This window comes from Ciconia boyciana, chromosome 4 (genome assembly GCF_034638445.1).
Source record: "Ciconia boyciana chromosome 4, ASM3463844v1, whole genome shotgun sequence".
Classification (NCBI taxonomy): domain Eukaryota; kingdom Metazoa; phylum Chordata; class Aves; order Ciconiiformes; family Ciconiidae; genus Ciconia; species Ciconia boyciana.
The window spans coordinates 57,609,501-57,629,168 of NC_132937.1; the positions used below are offsets into that span (position 1 = coordinate 57,609,501).

At 39.3% G+C, this 19,668-nt stretch overlaps 1 protein-coding gene across 1 annotated transcript in view; it reads left to right on the top strand.

Moving 5' to 3' along the window:
- TRPM3 (transient receptor potential cation channel subfamily M member 3) overlaps positions 1-19,668 on the top strand; it is a 288,488-nt gene that overhangs the window by 243,971 nt on the left and 24,849 nt on the right. The window contains exons 18-20 of the mRNA XM_072858792.1: positions 6,555-6,695; positions 11,941-12,069; positions 14,191-14,442. Coding sequence (XP_072714893.1) covers positions 6,555-6,695; positions 11,941-12,069; positions 14,191-14,442 — 522 coding nt within the window. The remainder of the gene's footprint in view (positions 1-6,554; positions 6,696-11,940; positions 12,070-14,190; positions 14,443-19,668) is intronic.

Genomic DNA, 19,668 nt, shown 5'->3' on the forward strand with positions numbered 1-19,668 from the left:
TAAAACTCAACCCCAGTTGGTCACGGTCAGGATAGAGGCACAGAACTAAAAGGGATTTTCCTGGTTAATTTAAAAAAAAAAAAAAAACAGACTGTTTCCCACAGGCAAACAGCAGGAGCTGCCCACAGGACCCCGTCTGCAGGCAGGCAGAAGGACCTGCCTACAGGACCCAATATGCAGGCAAGCCGAAGGAGCAGCCCACAAGACCCACCTACAGGACCCGTTTGCAGGCAAGAACCTGGCCGTTGGGAAGGGTCAGAAGCCAGAATAGCAGCAATGGGCCGTTCTCGGCTCATTAGCTATTAATTGCAATTTACTATCCCTGGCTTCTGATCCACTTATGAAGTGCCTATTCAAATCAAATAAGCACTTTGCAAGCTGCCTTTTTCTTGGCAATGGGGAGAAATTTGGGGAGGAAGTCATTTCCATCTCTCTGCAGTTATCCCAGCTTCTGGTTTCTTGTCTACAATACTGTGTTTCCTTTTTACCTTCTGACTCCTGCTACAAGGAAGTGATGTGTGAACTGGATCTGCTTTTCCAGACGAGTCTTAGATGTTCCCTCCCTTCTCCCTTTCATGTGCTGACAGTCCTATTGCTCTTTCCTGTCATTGACTCTGCCCTTAACTCCTTCAAATTTGATGCATCATTCTAGTGAAGTTTCAGACACTTACAGCCTTTTCTACAAAATAAGAACTGTTTCTGTGGAGTCCAGCAAGTTCAGAAACAATATCTTTGGTACACTACTGCTGACTCAACATTTCTGCATATAATCTATACTATGCTTTAGGACTTCTAACACAGCTTCTTCACTCAGGTACTGTTCAGTGATGAGGAGAGATGATTTGCTAGCAAAGAGACCTTTGCATATATTTCTGTGGTTAGATGCCATAGCCAGTTATATTTAGTCACCTTCAGGCACTGTGTCAAGGAGAATGTTCCTACCTGACATGTTTTAAATATAAGAAAATATTTTAGATTGAAGCTTTGCGTTGTTCCAGCCTTAGTCAAATGATATGGCATAGGTCAGGTTGGGTCTCTTCTCCACTGATGAGAGGATGCCTGTAAGACTGTTTGGGAAGTGCCTTTGTGAAGTTTCCCTTTAGCCACACTTATATTAAGGACACCTTATTCATAGTTTATTAAGATTAATAATTGATTGTGATGTGATATCACAAATGTTTGATCAATTGCTGGACTCTGGCTCAGTAGACCAGTCGCTCACCCTTACCATAGCTTGCGACTATTGTATTCAGAATGACCTGCATATTTTTCTCCGCTCTTTTCCTTTCAGGACAAAAAAATATACTCTTTTTTAGTGATTACTACAGTTTTCTTTTATTCATTTACTTAATTGGCACATGATTGTTCAAAATAATTTCAAAATTTTTCCATAGTTTGGGTTTCTGAGCTTTGCTCAGCTTAAAGCTTAAACAAACAAAACTGATGAACTAAAAATCATTTTGGTCACCTCAGAAGTCCATTTCTGGCAAATAATGTATCATCCAAACAATCTGCCTAACTCTATTTCTAATTATTCCCAGTGAATACTTCTCAAGTCTCTGTATTCCTATAATATTACACCCATATACATTTTTATAAAAGTGCTGCTAATATAAAGAGACCACATCTAGTCAAGGTCTGTTCATTGATTTCTTATGAAGCCTTGTGTGTCCTGCACTGCTAAGGCCAGATGACTAACAATAGGCCAAAAGAGTCAGTTTCTTCCTCTGGACTGCACTTGTACAGAGTGGATGAGGTACAGGGCCACAGTGATTTTTGCGCTATTTTACATCTCATTTGCACAGAATAATGTGATCACACAGACTACAGCAACAGTGAAGTAGGTCTCCACATGGGTGCAGCTGCATGCAAGTATGTATTTGTTTTATGCTCCTCTCAAAGGATCTGGTGGGTAGCTGAAGATTTGGATATACTATAAAGATGTAGTGTTTATTCACTGTAAACTACTTGTTACTCACACCTGCGTTGTTTAACTTTATAACAGATGTATAAGAGTGCTGGGCACACATTTCTTTAACACCTAGATGCTAAGCAACAGACTTTCCTTATAGCAGCTACTCACAAAAACAGGCTTGAATACTGCTCTCATCACCACTCCCTCAGCACCAAGGAATTTACCACAATTTATGCATGGAGCTGCCAGTCATTAATCCTGAATATTAGACATAGAGGAGTAGAAGGGCACTAAAGTTTAAAGAACAGGGACGTTTTGTATTTCTACAATGTCCTGAACAGGGCCTTCATTAGTGGCTGATTTTTAGGTCAGTCAGAAACCCCAGTAGTCTACCCTCCTCCCAAAGTAACACTGATTCTGGAAGCCATAACTAGGAGCATCCTTATCCCTGTTCAGTGCCTTATTGTTGGGTATTAGAGTTCCCCAGTGACTGGTCTTATTTCATAACACAGAATAACTCATCTAAGTCCTTTAGAAGATCTTTCAGTCATTGTTTTTCTCATTTTGTTCTATTTTTCCACATCAAATAGGAAGTTTGGACTTCCATGGGCATCACTAAGAGTCTGAGTTAGGACTTTGCAGCAGCAGCAGCGCTACTTGTGTTGGGCTCTGGGTGCACATTATCTCATCTGTAGTATGTATGCTTAGCCTTTTCTCCATGGCAAGAACTAACCAACTATTATATCACTTAAAATACAGTTCTTAAGATAGGAAAGGTTGAAGACTAGTATCCTTGTGCCCCTGGTCCATCTCACCCACCCTGCTGGGGGATGGTGCTTGCAGCATCTCACATGCCAGCAGCAAGGCACTCCTTCAGCTCATCTGGAAAATGGCAGTGGGAGACACTGCCGGCAGTCATGAGGCAGAAGTGCTGGCCCTCTCCATAAGGAGGGATTTCCCTCCGTTTCTCCGACAGTTTTGGAAACCCCCCCATACCGCCACCGCACAAGTGCCCTGGCACTCTGTGTGTCCTTCACCAGGATGGCTGAGCTCCCGGTACTTTAGCCCTGCTCCTCTGTATTCACCTTGAAGAACCACTGAGCACATTCAAAATCCAATTTTACACACCTGTAACTCAAAGACATTAAACATTTTTTCCTACCAGTATTTCAAGGCAGAGAACGGTAACCCTAGAACAATGACCATGGAGGCAGCATTTCCATAAATAGCGTAGGATACAATGGGGTGTGCAGAGAGAGGTATAGTATATCCACCCAGCTATGTACCGTTTCCACACCAGTTCTGTGTGAATATGGGGTAAGTCTATATTTAGCATGTAGATTCACTAAGGAAAAAATTTGAAGAGCCTATGATCATTCTAGCAGGACTGAAATTCCTGTTATTTAATTATAAAACAGATAAAGATATTATAGGATCATTAACATATATTAGTGCACAAATGCACAACCCAAAACTGTCCTGGCTCCCTATCAGTGAATGGTCCTCAATTACATAAAACAAAATCTGGCCAAAAAACCCCAACAGAATCCTGATTAGAAAAATCTCCATGTAAAAACTATGCGCACATCAATCCCTTCAGGCTAAAATGATGCAGTTGTACTGTACTTTACAAGGTAGTTGAGCTGCTGTTGGGCTTCCCCTGCATGACTCATGGTGAATCATGGACAAAATTGCGTATTAGAGAAAGAGATGCTGCCCACACAGAGCAGTGTCTTGAGTTATTCCCACGCTATTGCTTCCCCCTCCAAGTGAAAACACATTTGTTCACATTCAGCATTGCAGCTACTCTGTTAACACAGTCACTTAGGTTATTTCTGTATGTTTCTAATGGGGAGGCTTTTCAATTTGTTAATACTGTGATATAATTAACAGTCGGGGACATCGTGTCAAATCTAATCCCCAGCCATCTCAGAGCAATTCCTCATCTGTAGCATGGAGGAGGGGAGAGGTTAGTATTATCCCATACAATTAATTCAAACATAAGTATAACAAAATTACAGCATCATTATCAAGAAGAAAGCAATAGCAAACAGGAAATTAGTACCCATGAGCTAAGGCATAAATCCAGGTACTGAAAGAGCATTATCCTAAAAACATCCACAACTCACTGATTCCAGTGAGACCTAAGAGTGTCTCAAAATTAGTAAATTTATAAAATTGTGAAGGATTTAAACTCTGTAAAATAATCCCTTTCACTAAAGCACGGCACTGCTCATTTGTTAAAGCTGCCAGCATTTATTTTCAGTCTGCTGCAAAATTCTTGAGCACCAGAGGACAGCAGAGACAAAGCCTTGGGAAAAGCTACAGAAAACTCTGTAGCACCAGATGGCAGCTTTCCCTAAAACAGCATCAGGAGGTAGAGAGAAGCAAAGAAATGAGTATGTTCTTGGGCTATAATTTTCCCAGAGCATTCAGATCATATTCCACTTTTTTTCTCCAAATAAACAATCCCTGATATAGATCAGGGAATCACTCTGGGTTTGTAGACTTCAGGTAACAATACCTGGGGTTCTGTGAAGGTTGGGTAATCTCTGCTACTATAGTTATATTCAGGAAGTCTCATGTTCTTGCTTATCTAATAAGAATCCTTCTCCTCTGCTTAACAGCCACTCCATCTTTTTCCTTTTTTATGAAACTCTTGATGGACTTTTAGGGGGTTTTATGTGCTCTGTGAGAATCAACAGGTGGTATATATGATTTTTTTAATATGCATTGTTTTATCTGCATTTATGGCAATGAACTTAGAAGTCTGCAGGCATAAAAAGGTAAAGGAAACAGGTAACTTCATCAAAGCAGGCTACAGTTTTAAGATCTCAGCAGGTTAGTTTCAGTGCAGTATACTTGTGTCCTGAATCTTTTTTCTATTTTATTAAAAATGTACAGGGCGACATATGTGCATAGTCAAATTCAAGAATATAAGGGACCACGTGGAAAGTAATACTACAAGAGGAAAAAAATAACTGCATAAATGAAATGAAGGGGAAATATTAGACAGGAGCCATCTAGGACCATACATGGTCCTAATAATGTTACAAATATCTACACTGACTTGAAAGAAAAAAAAATGTGGTCATCAGTTTATCATTAAAAATTACTATTTTACAGGACCAAAGACCTCTATGAATAGCTCCACATGAGGCCTAGAAAAAGGAAGAAAAGGAAAGACTGTGATTCTTACTTTTAAATATGTGAGAAGTGCATCTCCTGTTCCTGCAGGGCACTAAAACCAGATCAAATAGCTCACCTTAAGCTGATTAGTTAAGTATGTGCTGAACATCCTGTTGAATCAGAGAGTGCAGAGATACATAAAAGAAGGCCCTCTTCATTGAAAGACAATATGTCTGGCATCTAATTGTTCTCTTTAGGGGCTTAGTTTTCCACGTTTTTAAGGTGCAGATGAGAACAATGTTATCTTCAGGGATGGTGAAAGTTTGCTTCGGTTAACATAAAAGTACGAAAGTGCTTTGATTGACTTACAGAAAAACATTATAGAAACATTTAAAGAAAAGCATCATTGTGCAATCCCTGCATACTTAGATAGGACAGTTGTATCTCAATTTTTGCAATTGCTTTCATGTGCAGGAGTGCTACCATCTATAGGTGCTGCCACAAACTAAATAGGAAGAACTTGTTCAGGGCACAGTCACCTAAAATCCACTCTTAGTCTACTATTCACAAAAGAATTGTTTCAGAAAGAACATTTAATAGATCACTCTGTACTCTAAATACAAAGGAACACCTTCTTTTAAGCATTAACTTCAGTGAGTATACAGTTTAGTCACTCCTTCCACCTCTTTGCAGCGGAAGTTAAGAATAAACAAAATATTACTGTCTTTTGCCTGTTAGGTTTGCACTTATAGCTGAGGACTTCTTAAGTGTGTGTTTCTGGAGCTCAGTGTAGCTCATCGGTGAGTCTGAATTGCAATGGTGACAGTGAGATCAAGCCTAACAGAGGCAGTGCATGAACGTCTGGAACTTCATTATGGAAGAAGCTATAATCATGTAGAAGGATCTTTCAATCCAAGGCCTTAATGCTGCAGTGAACTCTACTGGTCAGTTCTCTACATCCATATGAAGTTCACTGTGGGATCATTGCCTGTGACAGATCCAGTGATCGAGTAAAAAGAGTCACTGGCTTCATTGCTTCCAGTCCAGCAACTGCCAACTCATCGTTCCCCCTGTTGTTCTCTCTCAGTCTCAGCCTTATGAACTGCTCTTTGTTTAAAACCAAAACTTATCTGTTTTCTGTGTGCATCTGTTTATTGTATACAAGTACACCACAAAAAGCTGTTGTCAGGTAAAAATTTTACTGTCCATACAGCAAAAAGGAGAAATGTTCTCCACATCTCATGTTTTGTTCACCAGTCAAGGATTTCACATTGGTGCTGACAGTTGCTGCCAAAGCATTGCTTTTTTGGTTTACAAAGAATTAAACAGCAGCTTCCCTGCAAAAAAGATAATCTGAGAACAAAGCATTTTACACCTAGCTATGGTCACCTGGTTTTGTCTAAAGATCAAGAAATCAGAGAAGTTTTGAATAGTTTCTTTTTGAAATTTCAAAAAATAGCTTAATTTGTCTTTCACAAAGAAAGAAACACAAAAATGTCCTTTCTTGTAGGCAATGCTGGGACGAGGGAATGGAGAGTCTTCAAGAAAGAAAGAGGAAGAGGAAGTTCAGAGCAGGCACAGACTGATCCCTGTTGGAAGAAAGATTTATGAGTTCTACAATGCTCCCATCGTTAAATTTTGGTTTTACACAGTAAGAAATCTTTCCTGTTATATTACTACTGTTTGGACAAATACTGAAATTGGATTAAGGTCATCATGTGTGTTTCATTGAAAGTCTGCATCTGCATGCATTGGAGGGCTTACCTGTAAACAGTTTAATAAAAATCTTTTGTGGAGGTCAGCTAACACTTGCAAACCTGTCTAAGACTTTTGAAGACTACCATTTCATTCAGGAAGTTAATGGTTAAAATTTGAATGACTATGTTTTTCTTCAAATACAACAAGTGGCAGTTTGCTACAGTCAGTGCTCCCACGGAATTCCCTGTAGGAGAATTCCCAATAGGAGAGCTCCCAACAGTAAGCCCAATGGGAGGCTGGGCTGAATCAGGATATCCAATTGTATAATAATTGATGGAAAAAAGAAGCAGATAGAGCACACCTTTTCTTGGAACATTTTTTCTTTGTTCTGTTTTGACTAGTCTGCAGAGTGTCTCTCAGATAAAGTGTTTGTGTAAGTACCCACAGGATAACAAAGACATGAGTAGCAGCTAATGTATATTTTTCAGGGACAAATTATGTCAAACCAGTACAATCTCCCTGTGTTATAAAGAAACAGACCTCGCAGATGGAGCAGAAAAAAATGTCCTATAATTTGACTAAAGTAAGACAGTATCAAAAACTTTACAGGGTATTCTCACAGATAAATTATTAACTGCTATATTAAAGTTACTATGTGGATACAAAGCTTTTTGGCAATTAGTCTTCAAGAGTAGATATTAATTATTGACTATCAAGCTGGAACCAGGGATTGGAAAGGATTCCATTAGGGTCTCTCTTACATCAGTTGCTATCTGATATTTTCATTCAAAACTTGGATGATGGAGTAGAGATTAGTTGTTAAATTTGCAAATTGCACTAGAATGTAGAAGGATGACATCAAAAAGTAAAATGAACACAGAAAGTAACCCTTTCAGTCTCCTTGGCTGGAATATTCTATCCCAGTTCAGCTTCTGCATCATGTGACAAGTATAGACTGGTTCGAAGGACACAAAAAAGAACAAGAAAAATGTTTCAAGAGGTCTGTAAAACATGACTTAAGGGGAAAGATTTAAGGAAGTGAGGTTGCTTTCGCTGGAAAAAAGAAGTCTGCAGAAGGATGTAACAGTCTTCAAATATGTGTAAGTAGCTGCAGAGAGGAACAAAATGGAATAATCTCCAAATCCTTGCTGAATAGGACAAGAAGTAATGGTTTAAATTGCAGCAAGGAAGTTCTAGGAAACATGTTTCTAACATGTTAGGAAACAGTTTCTAACTGCTCTGAGAAGTACTGTCATAAACTGTGTAAGGAGATAGTAGATTTTCCATTATTAGTGATTTCAAAGTCTATCTTATCAAAGCCTATGTCCACTATGTTACACTGTAATTAATCCTGCCTCAGCACCATGGAATTAGCCAGATGGTTTCAGGTGGTCCTTCCCAGTTATATTTTCCATCATTCCGCTGAATGCACAGCAGATCACAAAGAATGCATCCTTCTGTAGATGACTTCTTATAAGAAAAATTGCCTTGCTGAGATCCAGGCAATACATCTACAGACAGCCAGAACAACTCACTCAACAGAGACTAAACTGTGGTGGACAGCTTATGCTAGCAAATAGCTCCAGTTTGGCAACTTGGAGTAACTACTCGCTGAACTGTGTGGCCATTGAACATTAATCAGGCCAATGAGTCTAGAAACTGCTCAGCAGCAGCCTAGTCTCATTATCAACTGCAGTATATATTATGCATAACCAGAAAAGTCTTTACACTGTAAACAGAAAGAAGCATCCTGCCTCTCCCTGTTAGTTCAATTTTGAAATGGGAGAAAAAGATCAATATTCGCATTTCCATTTAGACCTGTTCCTACAGTTTTATGTCCTGAGGCAGGTCTCAATCAAGGTCACTTATTAAAGCTGGATCTTGGCTACACTGAATTTGAAGAGCAAATTAAGGTGGATTCTGGCTGCAGTGCTTGACCAGTTTGGTATATTGAGAATCTCCTGGAGACTAAAAGCAAAACAACTTTCAGATGAGGGTTAAAATTGCACAGCCTATCATACTTTTTACAAGTACACAGGCAGAAATACCAGTCACAGATTTCAAAATAAATCCTCCAAATTTTACATTCCACAGTCCAAAATGCAAGAAAAGTGACTATACTTACGGCTATTGCATGCCATTTAAAATAATTTGATTATTCTATATCTACCTATCTGTTATTACTGTATAGCTATATCCACCTTCATTCTTAGCATACACAAGAGTGGGTTAAATGTGGGGATGTCTGAGTAAGTAACGTTTTGGCTTAGCAGATGAGCCAAATAAACAGCTTTTTCTCCACCAAAAAAATCTTTAGCCTTTCTTTCTGGACATGCAGTAGTTTCAAAAGTCAACTACTCTGTTCTGTTTTGTGGCTGTTGCATTGAAAACCATGAGGTTCAAAAGTTTCATCTCACAGATTGCTTGAGGAGAAGAGGATGGCCTTCCCCTTTGAAGTACTAGCTTTGGGCTGAGATGCTAGCAGGATGTAAGAGGCCACGTTTCTACCTCTTCTGAGGAGGAATAGCTGCAGAGGGAATTGAACCCCGAGTATGAGTCATCTTCTAAACATTAAAACAGCTTTGCCATAAGTTTTGCATTTTGGGACCACTTCACTTTATGATCATTTAATTGTTGCAATCAGTGAAAAGGGAGAGGGTAGTCTCCCTCTTGAAGCACTCTCCTGCTGGTACAATTTCCAGATTTGTCCCTTACCATAATGAGTATTCGAGTGTTTTCTATAGACTGGCATAGCACCCATAGGAGGTCAGGGAGCAACCCACCCTAGAAACTTCTTAGCAGGCATTCCTCTCCTTAGTTTCTTCAGGTACTGCCCTCAAGGGTGAAAATGGCAGCCCCTAGCTCTTTGTCAAGCCACGTAAAAGCAAGAAAAAGAGGGTTCAACTACTTGTGTAGCAGCATTTTCAAAGAATCTTGAGTACCAGCACGGGCAGCTGTACTGAGGTTTGACCACAGTGTGGGATCAGGACATCCTACTGGAAGGCAGGAGCAGGTTACAGGTCTGGGGAGGGAGAAGGAGGCTGTCACTCACTATCTGAAGGGCTTGTTTCTTGTGTTAAAGTGGTGCAGTTTCAGCATAATTTTATTCTTAAATAAAGATGCTTTTTTTCTTTTCTTTTTTTTTTTTTTTTTTGCCAAGCAAAAATTTTCAGCAATTTTCAGTAAATTTGGATTGACAAAACAAAAACCAAACCCAAAACCAAAAAACCCCAACACCTCAAAAGAAAACCAAGAAGAAGCAAAAGCCCCTAGTTACACTGAGGATCTTGTGGTTTCTGTCACCTTGGTAACCTTAATGTCGCTATTCTTTTGCCACACTAACTGCAAATGCTCACCAAAGGCTGCTGAGTCAGACCAAATAAATAAGATTTGCTGATAATTAATAAGATCTAAGAGGAGGGGTGTTAGGTGACAGTATCACCTGGCTTTTTGCACTATAATAGAAGGCGTTATTTCAGTTAGGGAGGTGGGTGTCCAGTTCTGCCTGCCCAGACAGAGTTTCTGCTGACTCAGCTGACACCCTAGATGCTGACCTAAGTCAATATTGCTCTCCGTTTCCTTTAGGAGTGTTAAGGGAAGACCAGTCTCTAGACCTGAGCGTTGCAATCCATAATCACGCACAAACTGAAAGACAAATGAGATAATTTCCTCCTCTGTTTTATGTAGACAAGAAGCAGAGGTTCAACTGGCTGTCTTCTCTGTGCTGATAGTTATGGCCAACGTAAAGAATTCTCTTGAGCGTCCTTCAAACCAACAGCTGGAAGAAAAGCCAGAACCATGTGGCTTTTACACAGAGCAGAAGTGGTGTTCTCTGACAAATACAACAGGACTATAAATCCTGTTCTGTGGGGTGCTGAACACTGAAATAATCCCACCCAAAAGTCTCAAGCCCCTCTGTGTTTTTTTCATGTTAAGTCTGACACCAAGTATACAATAGTTGTAAGTAACATGCACTTGAGAGAGAAAAACTGTACCGAAATACAGATGTATGGAATAAGCTTTCTGCCACCACGACTAAAATGTTCATGCCCAGAACTGAATCATCTTTTCTCTGATTTAAATTTGGCTTAAGATGCATTTTTTTGTAGGGCTGATGTTTGAAAGGCAAAGTAGACAGGCAGTTGGATTCTGGCCACCAGAGACCCCAGGCACAGCCATTCACCCTTGCTACAGCCCATGCTCCAGTGTGGCACTCGGGTTTCTCTGAGTTTTATGAACTTGATGGTGCAGTTTGCCCCTCTTGCCTTTTTTTGACTGACCATTTCATTGCATTCAGCACATAGAAGGAAAGGGAAAAGAAACTAAAGACATAATCCACACTTTCCACTGTATCAAAAATTAGGCCAGAAGGTTATATTAGAGAATATTAAATATTAGAGAAGGAAAATTAATATTATTAAATATAATATAATATCATATCATATCATATCATATCATATCATATCAATAATATAATATAAATACTATAAATAATATAATATAATATAAATAAATATAAATTAATATTATCTAATATTAAATATTAGAGAAGGAAAAGCAAAACAGTTATACATAAAAACTTGCAAAAAATATAAGGCAAATGAATGCATGGCTATGCCTGGCTACTTGCTGCAGCAATGTAAGTAGGAGTAGCAGTGTTTTGGGGAGGAATCATGGTATAGGTTAGGTCAGTACTACACTGGATAGAAAGACTTCTAGCAACACCTAGTACCTTCTGGGCTCCAGGCAAGGATTGTGCAAAAAGGATTTGGAATGCCACAGTCAGCCTAGGCTAGGTAAACAGGGAGAAAAAACACAGAGGAGGGGTGTTAGAGGAGTAAAGGGTGTTAGAAGCAGATGAGGGAGAAATCTTCACATAGGTAACTTAGTTTGGTAGTTGACATAGTGTTATCAGAGTTCCCATCACTGTGGGATGGTCCAAGGGGACTGCATTAATACAATTTTGTTGGGAAGGCAGATGTAGCTGGAGGAGAGGATGTTTGTGCATGTATTTTGCAGATTCCACACTGTATGGGATTTAATGTGAGCTTTTTCAGACAACCCAGAACACTGTCTGATTGTTATTTTGTCTGTTTAACTCTGGTCACAGTGGAATTAGGAATATCAAATCATACCCAAGAAACTGGCTCAGTCATATAAATATAGTGACTATTGATATTAATTTTGTTTCTTTACAGCTGGCATATATAGGCTACTTGATGCTGTTCAATTATATAGTGTTAGTGAAGATGGATCGCTGGCCATCTACACAGGAATGGATTGTCATCTCATACATTTTCACACTGGGAATAGAGAAGATGAGAGAGGTAAAATCACCCCAACCAAGAAAGACAGAATAAAAAAGAAATAAGCGTGGGTTTTTTCATTTTAATATCTGTTTTTATTATTTTTCTCAGGATAATTTTTAATGAACATGCTTGTCATAAAATTGCCCTTTTTTTTGCAGAAAAGCAGATGGATCGTTAAAAACACAGCCCTAAAGAACCTATCTTCCTCCATTTTAAAATCAAGAATCTCTCTCTTTCTTTCTCTTTCTCCCACGGAATTTCTCTGTTCAGATTTCTGTGTGATGCATGTTTAAAAGCATTCACAAGCATGGGGCAGTCTTCTGACATATCTTAAATCTCAGCTATATTCCTTGAAATGTGGCCCACAAACTGAAGTAAGTTTCAGGGAGAGGAAAAGGAGATACGCTATAACAGAATGGACATGGAGACATGGTGACAGCATGACAACCAAAAAGCCCATGTTTGAATCCCCACGCCACCCCAAATAGAGTTCATTCAAAATTTACAGCTATTCTGTCTGTCCAAGTATCTCATGCAAAGGTTTTAAATAAAACCAGCCATAACTGGGCGAAAATTTAGATCCATATTTAATATTGCAGCACGTTTCTAATAGGATATCCCCTTTTTAATCTTGAAAATTTTTGCTGATTATATCCAGCAATAGCATGCATCTCCCTAAAGATGCTAAAGCAGACATGTAGAGCAGAGACAGCGCATTTAAGGTGGCACTCAGTCCATAGGCAGAGCCACCCCCTGCCCCTCATGATCTCTCCCACTTGCAGCTACCGCTGTGTCCTTTGCACTTGGCAAAATGTGCATTTATTCCACAATGACACCAGAGGCCAAATTCAGCCCTGATGTGAGAGGGTGCGAGTCCCATTGACCTCAGCTGAAACAGCACATTTGTACCCCTGGGCTGAATTTGTAACCATCTACATTTGTATTTTCTGCAGCAAATGCTTTTGAGGACTAGACTAAAAATGGTCTTGCAACAGCCATTTAGATTTCAAAGACAGATTTCAAACACTGTATGGTAAACTCTACATTATAAATAGAAAGAACAGAGGAAAAGACACTACTTGTGTGGCCTGTAATGACTGTACTTCACTAACCAAAAGAAAAAGGAAAACAGTGGCAGTAGCCACACGAGGACTCTGCAACACTGATGGAAACAAAGCACCGCTGGCTCAGTAGGTGGGAGGCTGCTGACAGGAATCATGTGTGCCATTTTTGTCTAATCATTCACACCAAATTGTCCTTTCCACAAAAGTTTATCAAGAACATTTGTTGGAATGGATATCTAAGCAGATGTTCGAGATTGTTCACAGAAGATGAGCCTAAAATTCATTCTGAAAATGAATTATAAGAAAATTATAAGAATGGCATTCATCTTTTTAAGGAACTGTATGAGTCTGCTCAAATGTTCTCAAGCTAAATATAGAAAATTAAAACAAACAGCTTGTTAACTCACTAAGAGCTAGGAATTATTCATAGAAATCACTTGAGGAATAGTTTCAACAGTAATTCAGGAAAACAATCAAGTCTCCCAAATGATCTTGCAAATAGAATCACGATAATTTCATAAGGTAAGATTAATTATTTTTGTGAATTATATTCTCAGCTGTGAAACTTAATTTCTAAAAACAGGTCCAGGTAGTAGCTAGTATCTCTCTGGATTAAATGCTAAATCCAGATCTTTATGATTATTAATTATTTCTTGACAGTTTGATACAAGTTTTAGAATAATTTTCTTTAAATCTACAGCTTCTTTAAATGTGAATTTTCTGATGAAATACCTTTCTACATTTCTCTCTCTATTCCAAGATTCTAAGTAGGGTCAATAAATTTGAAAAACAGAAAGATATATATATATTTCTTCTGATTTCATGGGGATTTTAGAATGAGTAAGGTTTTCATCCGTTTTCTTTTAAGTATCTTGCACATATCTTAGCACAGGCTAAGAATGGTTGAAATAGAAGATTTCTCAAAAAAATCAGAGAGTACATGAGATTTTTATATGATAGGAGTCTACCAGCTTTGCTTTTGGCCTGTGTGGCATATATCTGTTTACTATAGATTTCTTCAAGCTTAAATTAAGACAGTTTAGCTCCTTTCCTCTCCATGTCCTCTGTCCTTCAGATACTGATGTCAGAGCCTGGGAAACTGTTACAGAAAGTAAAAGTTTGGCTCCAGGAGTACTGGAATGTTACTGATCTCATAGCTATCCTCCTGTTCTCCGTTGGGATGGTTCTCCGTCTGCAAGATCTGCCACTCCGGAGCGATGGCCGAGTGATATACTGTGTTAACATCATTTACTGGTATATACGGTTACTAGACATCTTCGGAGTAAACAAGTATTTGGGACCGTATGTTATGATGATTGGGAAAATGGTAAGAGAAGTTGGTCTACTCCTTCTGTGTTTTACCAGCATGTTCTTGACTCAGTGTCTTTGGCCAATGACATCACTGCAGATTTATCTGTATTTTTTTTACACATCAGCATTTTCATGTAAGCTGGAAATCAGTGCCTTACTGAATCAAAACCTCAGCATAGACCTCCAGAATTGAGGATTAGACTCTCCCTGTTCTGTTAGATGATGTATTGCTTGTCTTTCTCTGACATCTTTCTTCAACAGCAAAGCCATCCATCCTACACCTCTGTGCCTCATTTGCAGAAAATACAAAGAATGCTAATTCTCAACTAGTTGTAAAGGAGAGTGGTTTGTTAAGGTAAAAAAAAAAGTGTTTGATACCTCGAGACTCTCAAAGAAACTGTGTTATAATAGGCATGGTATGTTCAAAACTACAACGGTTATGATTAAGACAGTGACCTTTCTATAGTTCACTCCATATCCATCTGTTCTTCTGTCTTTCCTGTTCAGGTGTGTCTTTGTGAGATGAGAAATCCATTTGCATAACTTCAGCCTCTGTCCCCTGGCCACATCACATGTACACAACATGGCAGGAGTATGAATAGTTTATGTAATAGTATATGCATACAGGAGGAACCTGTATGCATTTACAGGAGGAACAGGAGGAATGAGAAATATTTGCTGCCAGATGTATAACTTTTGACTTTTTGGCTTTTTCTTTTTATGTTTCAGTAGAAATGTTGCATTAAAGCAGCATTTTGCTTGTATGAGTTAAAGAAAATGTCTGAGTTTACAGATACACATGCAGATGTCCCTGATACTTGAGTACCTGCACATGTAGCTAACATACATGCTCATGTTTTATATGCAGTTATCCAGCCTTGTTGTGTAAATCATGGCTGTTTCATGTATTCTGGGGTTTAAGATTTATTTTTTAAAAAATAGAACAAAAGACTCTTGTCATTGGCATTCAGTAAAAAAAGTAAACTGAATATTAACTTTTCTAAATACAAATATTACTGCTGTCTGATTGCTATGTGGACAATAATCAGCAAGTCCAAAGAGGCTGTCTGTTGTGTTTGCCTTACCATGGTCCTTAAAGAAAACACACAGCCATCCTCCTTCCTGACCATCATAGGAAAAGGGGACACATATGAATGCATGGACTACAATCCCTCCTTGATATTACATTAGTCACAACAAGCTCAGTGATTCCAAGCAGGTATAAAATTGAAATGCAAAATATATGTCCAGTTAGGCTCCCTACCCAACAGGTGACTAGAGAACCATTGTCTTATCCCTTCAATTTACCAGCTTTCAACTCCAAACCCACAGTGGTAGGTTTGACAAAGAAAGAGCAGCTTAGTGGAAAAAAAAAAGAGATAGAGGGAAAACACAAAAGAAAGTGGTTGTTGAATCATTATATCCTGCAAACAGGACTTTGAAGTGTGCTACCTTCCTTCAAGGAAGCCAATAGGATGTTGATGGGAGGGATTTTGCAGAGCTCCAGAGTACAGAGGTGAAAACACTCAACAGTTCTTGCTGGAGGTTACTGTAAAAGGACAGCAGGACAAGAGAAAGGACCAAAGACCAAAGGGAAAACACTGCATTATCATCTTTTTCTTTCCTGCCCCACCTGGACTATGTCCCTCCATCAGGTGGTCACTGGGACTTACACAATACACAGTGTATAAAACTCCTAAAAAACAACTACCTTCCAACTCTGTTGTAGTTTTCACAGGTGCCAGCCATGCACAAAAAATTTCAGAGCTGTGGTGCTAGCAAAGGCAGTCTGAAAACGAGTTCAGTAATAAACAGATTGGCCATGAATAACAAACTTCTACTTGTCAGTGTTAGGGATGGCTGATAGGAGCCCAGCTTCACCAGTAGTATAAAGAGTGGTTTATTTTTTCTCCTGGTGTCAACACAGAAAGGAAGTGGTTGAAATCAGCAAAATAATATAATCTCCATTCCTTTGTCATCCTCACATGTGTACAACAAACCAAGCCTTACTCCACTTTCTGTGGAAAACAAATGCAGGAAAATCACTAGCCTCTGTAGGCTCAGCACCCACTCAGAGGGTGTTGAATTTAGCAACCAGAGTACTCTGAAGGTGTGGGCAACTGTTAAAGGAGGGAAGATCATTTATTTTGTGCCTTCCTGTTATTTGATTTTTCATACCTCATCCAACTTTCCATGCACTCAGCAACTCTGACACATCCACTTTGCCCACACATGCAATGCCCAACAGGCTTGAGTTACACAAATTTGCCTCTCACATCTATTTTCTGGCCAACTTATTCCCCTGTGTAATGGCCAGCCCATTTATATCACACACAGACTTCCCTGGGAGTTGCACCTGCTTACTCCAGGCTGCAATGGGCTCCCTTGTGTATTTTTGTTTAAATCACATGTCCATTTACCTCCTTGGGTTCTGTCTTTTTAATTTCATGGTCTTGCAAGTACTATTCAGTACTATGGAGAACATCAAGCTGGTTATACGTATTTCTACACCGTAAGCCCATCACAGCTATTGAGTTCCTCAACAGACCATATTTAATGCCTGAACTTTTATCCTGAGCTTCTATTGTGAGTGAGTTTTACACTCAGGAGGAAAAGGATCACTCTTTCCATCTTTCCAATGTTAAGTAACTTTCTCTTCACCTGCCTCTACATTGTATCCAACAAAATAGTTGTAGTAAGTTACCTCTGCACACTGTGAACAAATCTGCAAGTGAAATTAAGCAAGGGGCAGGAATGGGCTTGAGTGGTTTAAAAGCAATGGGCTAAAGCAAAGGTGAAGATAGGAGGGGGAAGCTGAATGGACAAGTTTATTATTATCTACTAATTTCAGTAACAGAATATGCTTATTATAATGTGCTTTTCTGATCTCTGCACACTGATAGATTTACTCCCCTTTTATTTGGGAGTGAAATTAAATCACTGTGGCATGTCAAGAGAGAGAGAGGTATATCGGTTCCCTTACTGTGTGGGAATGTCTACGTTTTCTTAGCTTGTCTGCAAATAAAAAAGGGGAGAGGGACCCCTCTTGTTCCTAAAACTGCGCCAGCAGTTCCTCATTTTATCACTTTTTAAAATAGGTGACTAATGAGTTCTTCAGAATGGTTGCCATTGCCATTGCCAAGGCCATTGCCTTGTTAAAATAGCAATTGTAATTTGACCCTACAGGCCAAAGGGCCTGATACAATGCCCATTAGAGTCAGTGGAAACTTGCCGATCTATTTCAATGGATTTCAGACAAGCTACTGAGGTTTTAGAAAGATACCCAACTGAAGGAGGGAAAAGCTAATATGCAGCTTGAATAGAGAATAACACTGAAAATTTTATTTCTTGCAAAAAGAGGTCAAACCTGTGTGTTTCCTGATCAAAACCACTGGAAGCATTTAAGAAATTGTCTTAAATTGCCACCAAATACTCATTATGTTTATCTGCTTGCATGACATTTTAAAATAGGTATTACATTACATCATATCATGTTATGTATTTCTACCTGAAAAAAAGTTTCATCAGAGAAGAAAGGAGGAACCAGGTTTCATGTCCAAATTCCTTCCCTAAAAGCAGTAGGAACTAAACGTAATTATGCAGCTTTCCCATTTCAGGATGCTCTCTGAGGTACAATGATCTGGAATTCCTCTTCGGTCAGGTTTTCTTGAGAGATTAATGCTCTGAATAACATAGGAGTGTTGGTGATTTACTTGTCTGTTTTTCAGTTCTTTAAGGCACTTATTTTCCTCTCTTATGTCCCCATGGTTTTTTTCTTTCTTTCCTGCATTTTTTATGGACCTCAAGACTTTTGTTTTCCCTGCTTTTTTTCACTTGTCACCAGTTCCTTCCTTCCAGCTCCTTGAGGCTCTCCTACCAGAGCCCTGCCCTACAGGTGTTTCTCTCCTACAGCCTCTCTCCCAGTAAATGTGAGAATATCCTTTTCTGTTTGCTCCTCTGTATCCCTCTCTTTTCTCTGTTATACTTTCCCAGTGTTACTTTGACCTCAGGTCTCTCTCCTTGTGCTTTAAAACTGAGGAACCCCTGCAGCAGTGCCAGATCCATCTGCTGCAAATACGTCCCCTCTTCCGCCAGCTCTTGTCACGAGCAACCCTGCTCTTCAGCTGCAGCAGGTCCCCCATGGAGCGATAAGGCCACCAGCTGAGGTGCAGGTTGGTTGCACGGCTGCCTCACAGGGAAGACAGAATGCAGCTGAGGCAGAAAATGCAGAGACTGAAGGGATTAAAACTCATAAGGCTTCGAGGAGTTTTGGGTCAAGTTGTGGCCAGAGACAAAAGTTACATCCAAAGCTGTGAAAAACAGCTCTGTCATAACAAGCCTTATAACTAAAGACATAAAAGTAAGCCTGTAACGAAAGGTTTTAAAGGGATCTTACCAGGGACCTTACAGGACTCCCATTTTTTTCACATTCATTTTGGGTTATAAAGCATCTCTGCTGTACCTGCTTGATGCCCATTGCTCTGCTCTCTGGAGGGTCTTTTCTAGCACAGTTCCTCTTCTAATGTTCAGCCTCTATTCACCACCTCCTAGGACTGCTGTCCCACTTTTTCCAGGAATATTATGAATGGGTAGGCACTGTTTGCAAGCACTAATTAAACTTGCGCATATGCTAATGAGGCCTTCAACAATGGAGAAGAATAGAGTTGAGTGTCTGTGTTATCCGCATTTATTTTTTTTAAATATGGCCTTTGTCAGACTCCCCCACCAAGCTGATTTCTAGTCCAGCCAGTATCACAGCTTTCCTTTCTCACTGGTTACCACCATGGTGTCCCTTATGTTGCAGTAACAGGCTGTTCTGCCACCCGTTACTCCGTATGTTAGATGCAGCTTCCTTCCTTTGCTCCAAGACAATGACTACCAGTGAATAAAATAATCGTGTCAGCCCTTTTGTTTTGGTACAGTTGCCACTAGGTGCCTATAAACAAGCCATCATCTCCTGACCCTTGCCCAGACCAGGCTGCTGATTCCAGTGAACCTATATTCTTGTTCAGGCAACTGGTGTGACCAGATGGTATCTTGTATTTTTAAGCCTATTCATAACATTTAAATTGTTCTTAAAAGCAACACTGGGTGAAACCAAGGACACAATAATACCACTTCATTTCATTGAAAATGAAATTTGTTATGTGTAAAACTGAGAATGGCTTTTCATTCTTTTTTGTTTGAAAAATTTTTGTTTGAAAATTTGTTTTTTAAAATTCTGTTTCTAAGATTTACAAAC